The following is a 6,504-nucleotide window of genomic DNA, read 5'->3' as shown; positions in this document are numbered from 1 at the left end:
ACCTATATCCATATCCTTGTACTTGGAGTGCGGACTCTGTGAGCTGCTACATTTGTATCTTCACTCTGCTACAGCAGTGTTACCAAATACTGGACTTAAAACAAGTTGCTACAACAATTTTATATGGACACAGTTCATCACCATCTATCTTTTTTTCTTTTTCCACAAGGATTAATATTTATCTTATATTTTTCTTATAATTTATATTTCACAAATTGTCACTTATTAATATCACAATGCATTTATTGTAAGCAATTTTCTGAATCCCAACAGTACTTGTTAACCACAGATAAGCTAAATCAAGAGCAGTGCTTCCATGAATATATTTTATATGTTTTTTATTTTTATGGGAAATTTTACTATATAAATATTCTACTATAGACATACCAGCTGTTGAGTGCCTGTTTTATTTTTATTTTTATTATGCAATTATTATATTGGATGATCAGGTGAAACATCCTCAAAACAGAGCACCTTGACCACACTAACAGACACGGGTGAGCCACGTTATATTTGTGCCTTTTCTCATATATAATACAGTCTGTGTGCTATCTCCTATAGGTTCTGACTCCGGGAGGAGAAGTCCCCCCGAGAGATGTCCCCGTCCTCTGTGTTCCCAGGACGGTCCAGAGGAGAAGCTCCCAGAGAACCATCAGGTAGATGGAGCTGAGCCCTATACACATCTATATAGGGGGGTCCTGCAGTCTTAGAGGGGTCATAGATGGTGGGGGTCTCTTATGTGGATCTGTTAGATTTCCCACCTGTCTGCTGTATTGTCCTGAATTGTTACAGATGACAAATCAGGGGGAAGATGTGACTGATATGAAAGTGGAGGATGAAGAAGAGCGGATGATGGGCGATCCCCCGTGTAAGAGTGAGGTGGAGGAGGACATTCCAGTCCATGTGACCACAGGTATGGAATCATGAATGGAGGAAGGGAATTGGGAGGTTTCTTCAGGTGAGGCTCCACCTTAGAGCTGCAGTAAAGGAGCACTCCGGGCAGTGACCCCTGTGTTATGTGCAGGAGCGGAGGGAGATGTGACTGCACAGAGACATCTTATCCAGGATCTTCTCTCCATCCTTTCATGGTCCAGGCTGGACACTCGGCTTAGTATCGGGTCTTAGGGGCACCTAGAAGACTCGGAGCAAGAGCCTGCTAGTGCCAATAGTGTGGACACAGAGGTCGGTGAGCGCTTCTGTCAGTGTCTCCAGTGACTCCATCACTGTATATGCTCCTCTCCTCTTCCAGTCTCTGTACCTCTCTACTGACTACCCTCTGTACTGACCCCATTCCCTCACACCTCCTCCAGTCTCTGCACCTCCCTCCTGACTACCTTCTCTACTGACCCCATTCCCTCACACCTCCTCCAGTCTCTGTACCTCTCTCCTGACTACCTTCTCTACTGACCCTATTCCCTCACACCTCCTCCGGTCTCTGCACCTCCCTCCTGACTACCTTCTCTACTGACCCCATTCCCTCACACCTCCTCCAGTCTCTGTACCTCTCTCCTGACTACCTTCTCTACTGACCCCATTCCCTCACACCTCCTCCAGTCTCTGCACCTCCCTCCTGACTACCTTCTCTACTGACCCCACACCTCCTCCAGTCTCTGCACCTCCCTCCTGACTACCTTCTCTACTGACCCCATTCCCTCACACCTCCTCCAGTCTCTGCACCTCCCTCCTGACTACCTTCTCTACTGACCCCATTCCCTCACACCTCCTCCAGTCTCTGTACCTCTCTCCTGACTACCTTCTCTACTGACCCCATTCCCTCATACCTCCTCCAGTCTCTGTACCTCTCTCCTGACTACCTTCTCTACTGACCCCATTCCCTCACACCTCCTCCAGTCTCTGTACCTCTCTCCTGACTACCTTCTCTACTGACCCCATTCCCTCACACCTCCTCCAGTCTCTGCACCTCCCTCCTGACTACCTTCTCTACTGACCCCATTCCCTCATACCTCCTCCAGTCTCTGTACCTCTCTCCTGACTACCTTCTCTACTGACCCCACACCTCCTCCAGTCTCTGTACCTCTCTCCTGACTACCTTCTCTACTGACCCCATTCCCTCTCAGCGCGTGCCACGTTCTCCTGAGCAGCACAGGGGAGAAGGAGGCCGTCCCTCCCCCCTGTGCCGCTGCCACCAATGGACTGATAGCAGGGAGGAGGGGGGAGGGGCTGTGGCCACTGCGCCACCAATGAATATAGCTTATGCCTGAATACAAACGCAGGTTGCGGGTGCCGGCCATATCCTATTCCCTAGCCTCTATGGCTGCGCGCTGCAATCCGCTGCTATTAACCCATCAGGTGCCCCGCACCCCCCCAACCCAGTGTTATAAAGTAGAATCATTGGTGGCGCAGTGCACCCCCCCCCCCCCCCCCCAGTATTAGAACTATTATAATCATTGGTGGAAGTGGCAGCTTCTGATTGGAGCCCCAGCAGTGTAAGCATGGGGCTCCGATCGGTTACCATGGCAGCCAGGACGCTGCTGAAGCCCTGGCTGCCATAGTCGGCTCCCTGCTGCTGTGTGCACTATGCACAGTGCAGCAGGGAGAGTGTGAGGACCTAGTCACCTTGATAGATCTCTATTAGTGGGAATAGGACAAGGGATGAAAAGATCCCAGGTTCTAGCCCCTATGGGGGGAAATAGTTATTAAAGGGGTTCTGCACTTTGTTTTAACTGATGATCTATCCTCTAATCGGAGGGGGTCCAACACCTGGGTCCCCCGCCGATCAGCTGTTTGAGTATGCAGCGGCACTCCAGCAGCGCCGCAGCCTTCTTACTGTTTACCACAGGCCCAGTGACGTCACCACTAGTATCAACTAGCGTGGGCAGGGCTAAGCTCTGTTCACTTAAATGGAGCTTAGCCGCGCCCACGCTAGGGGATACTAGTCGTGACGTCAGTGGGCCGGTGGTAAACAGTGAGAAGGCTGCGGCGCTACTGGAGCGCCTCTGCCTTCTCAAACAGCTGATTGGCGGGGGTCCCGGGTGTCGGATCCCCGCCGATCAGTTAAATTAAAGTGCAGAACCCCTTGAAATAAAAAGTAAAACAAAAAAAAATGAATATTACATATCGCCACACCCAAAAACTGGCGAACTATTAAAGTATTCAAAAATATCTCCTATGTGGTGAATGCCGCGCAATTTGCCATTTTTTAGTCACCTTGTCCTGACAAAAATTAGGATCGGACTGTTCTATTATGGTCCAGACGTTCCATAAAATGTGGAATGCACGCTGCTTTTTCGGTGTTTTATTTTTGTCATGTGTCGAGTATCGCAATACTTTTTTATGGTATCTAAATTGAGTCAAAATTTTGGTATCGTGACAACCCTAGGTAAGACATGTCTTTTGTCATATCCCAAAACTTGTGTTCCAGCCTTTTTGGAATGAAATACATTTATCAACTTCATGGTTTGAATAGGAAATCATGAAATCTATTTTTAATCCTAACAGGAAATCCCAATAAGAATTCTGAAGGAAACGTCATGTTATCACTAGATCATAAAGAAGAATATCAGGACAACATGCAGCGTTCTTCAGGAGGAAACCTCAATACACTGATCGGATATCCAGGACCTCACAGTGCAGATCTATCACATAATCCTCCTAATCATGAAGAACCTTCTCCTGACCAATCTCAGATTGTAACCACAAGTCCAGATCTGTCATATAATCCTCCTAATCATGAGGAACCTTCTCCTGACCAATCTCAGATTGTAACCACAAGTACTGGGCAGAAAGGAAGTAAAAGGTTTCATTGTGAAGAATGTGGAAAACTGTTTACAAGAAGCTCAGTTCTTTCTGTGCACAGAAGAATTCACACAGGAGAGAAGCCGTATTCATGTTCAGAATGTGGGAAATGTTTCACAGACAAATCAAGTCTCATTAAACATCAGAGAATCCACACAGGAGAGAAGCCATATTCATGTTTAGTATGTGCGAAATGTTTTACAGACAAATCAAGTCTCATTAAACATCAGAGACTCCACACAGGAGAGAAGCCATATTCATGTTCAGTGTGTGGTAAATGTTTCGCAGACAAATCAAGTTTTATTAAACATGAGAAAATTCACACAGGAGATAAGCCATATTTATGTTCAGAATGTGGAAAATGTTTTATAATGAAATCACATCTTGACAGTCATAAGAAAAGTCACACCGAGGAAAAGCCATATTCATGTACAGAATGTGGGAAAGGTTTCAGAAATAAATCATACTGTGTAGAACATGAGCAAATTCACACAGGAGAGAAACTGTATTCATGTTCAGAATGTGGGAAATGTTTTTCAAGGAAATCATATCTTGTTAGACATGGGAGAAGTCACACAGGAGAGAAACCATATTCATGTTCAGAATGTGGGAAATGTTTTACAAGGAAATCATATCTAGTTGGACATGGGAGAAGTCACACAGGAGAGAAGCCATATTCATGTTCAGAATGTGGGAAATATTTTACAAGGAAATCACATCTTGTTAAACATGAAAGAATTCACACCGGAGAGAAGCCATATTCATGTTCAGAGTGTGAGAAATGTTTCACAGAAAAATCAAGTCTCCTTATACATCAGAGAATTCACACAGGGCTTAAGCCATACTCATGCTCCGAATGTGGGAAATGTTTCACAGAAAATTCAAGTCTTCTTATACATCAGAGAACTCACACAGGGCTGAAGCCATACTCCTGCTCTGAATGTGGGAAATGTTTTACCCAGAAATCACATCTTATTATACATAAGAGACTTCACACAAGAAAAAAGACACATTCCTGTTCAGAGTGTGGGAAATGTTTCACAGAAAAATCAAGTCTCCTTATACATCAGAGAATTCACACAGCGCTAAAGCCATATTCATGCTCAGAATGTGGAAAATGCTTTCTAGATAAATCATATCTTATTAAACATGAGATAAGTCACAAAGAAGAGAAACCATATTCATGTTCAGACTGTGGGAAATGTTTTACCCAAAAATCATATCTTGTAAAACATGAGCGAATTCACACAGGAGCGAAGCTGTATTTATGTTCAGAGTGTGGGAAATGTTTTACCCAAAAATCATATCTTGTAAAACATGAGCGAATTCACACAGGAGAGAAGCCATATTCATGTTCAGAGTGTGGGAAATGTTTTAGAGATAAATCAGATCTTCTTATACATGAGAGAATTCACACAGGAGAGAAGCCGTATTCATGTTCACATTGTGGTAAATGTTTTACAAGGAAATCACATCTTGTTATACATGAGAGAATTCACACAGGACAGAAGCCATATTTATGTTCAGAGTGTGGAAAATATTTTGGTTTGAAGTCAAATCTTATAATACACCAGAGAATACACACAGGAGAGAAGCCATATTCATGTTCAGAATGTGGGAAATGTTTTATAGAAAAAGCTAAACTTCTTTGTCATCAGAAAATTCACACAAAAGAGAAGCCGTATTAATATTGTATATTAGAACAATGATTGTAAGTAAACATAAGCTGACATTGGGGGTTTTACTTTACACAGGAGGCCGTTATAGTTGTGTCCCCTCCACAGAACAGGGTTTAGGCCTCTTTCACACTTGGATTGTTTTCTGGTTTTGAGATCTGTTCAGGATGCATCAGAATGTCTTCCGTTCCGGCAGCATTCCGCTTTGTGAGCGGACACAAACCTGCTGCAAGCTGCGGTTTTGTGTCCGGTCATAAAAACGGATCCAGCACTGAAAACAATGTAAGTCAATGGTGGCGGATCCGTTTTTTTCACCTATTGACTTTTAATGTATTTAGTGATGATTTTTATTTTTTTTTTCCGTTTTTTGATTTCACACAACCGCATCCTAATGGAAGCGATGCATCCTGACCTGCAAAATCAAAATGCATCCATTTAATTCCAGTATTGAGATCCTCTGCCGCAAGTGTGAAAGTAGCCCTACATGAAGCGTTCCTGACATATCTGCACAGTTATCCCCATCATCTGCTGCTCTGTACATTATGTGTGACACAGCCGCATAGTTACCCCCATCATCTGCTCTGTACATTATGTGTGACACAGCCGCACAGTCACCCCCATCATCTGCTCTCTACATTATGTGTGACACAGTCGCATAGTTACCCCCATCATCTGCTCTGTACATTGTGTGACACAGCCGCACAGTCACCCCCATCATCTGCTCTGTACATTATGTGTGACACAGCCGCACAGTCACCCCCATCATCTGCTCTGTACATTATGTGTGACACAGCCGCACAGTCACCCCCATCATCCTATCATGATAGAATTTTTTAATAAAATGCTTTTTCTCATTCTGTGTAAATCATGTTTCTGATACTTGAGGTTCGGTGAATTGGGTTTCGTCAGTCTCTCTTTCGGGTACGGCCACAAGAGGTGGATTTTGTTGCAGATTTTTTATTCTGCTGGAAAGTGCGTTTATTTCCCCCAAACTTCTGATGGGAGAGATTGGTAGAAGAAATGCCGTTATCCCGTGAATGTGTCCTCAGAACATCACATATCATGGAAAAAA

At 44.2% G+C, this 6,504-nt stretch overlaps 1 protein-coding gene across 1 annotated transcript; it reads left to right on the top strand.

Moving 5' to 3' along the window:
- The first annotated feature begins 856 nt into the window (after nt 1-856).
- On the top strand, nt 857-6,045 carry LOC122929009 (zinc finger protein 260-like). Its single transcript, XM_044282412.1, has 2 exons — nt 857-913; nt 3,460-6,045. The coding sequence occupies exon 2, from the start codon at nt 3,492-3,494 to the stop codon at nt 5,442-5,444; it is 1,953 nt and encodes a 650-aa protein (XP_044138347.1). The 5' UTR covers nt 857-913; nt 3,460-3,491; the 3' UTR covers nt 5,445-6,045.
- The last annotated feature ends 459 nt before the right edge of the window (nt 6,046-6,504 follow it).

This window comes from Bufo gargarizans, chromosome 2 (genome assembly GCF_014858855.1).
Source record: "Bufo gargarizans isolate SCDJY-AF-19 chromosome 2, ASM1485885v1, whole genome shotgun sequence".
NCBI lineage: Eukaryota > Metazoa > Chordata > Amphibia > Anura > Bufonidae > Bufo > Bufo gargarizans.
Note: the sequence above shows the minus strand (reverse complement) of the source record. Positions and strands in the feature narration are given on the sequence as shown.

Excerpts from the sequence above, each read along its gene's own strand:
- LOC122929009 (XM_044282412.1), top strand. The coding sequence starts at position 3,492 with ATGTTATCACTAGATCATAAAGAAGAATATCAGGACAACATGCAGCGT.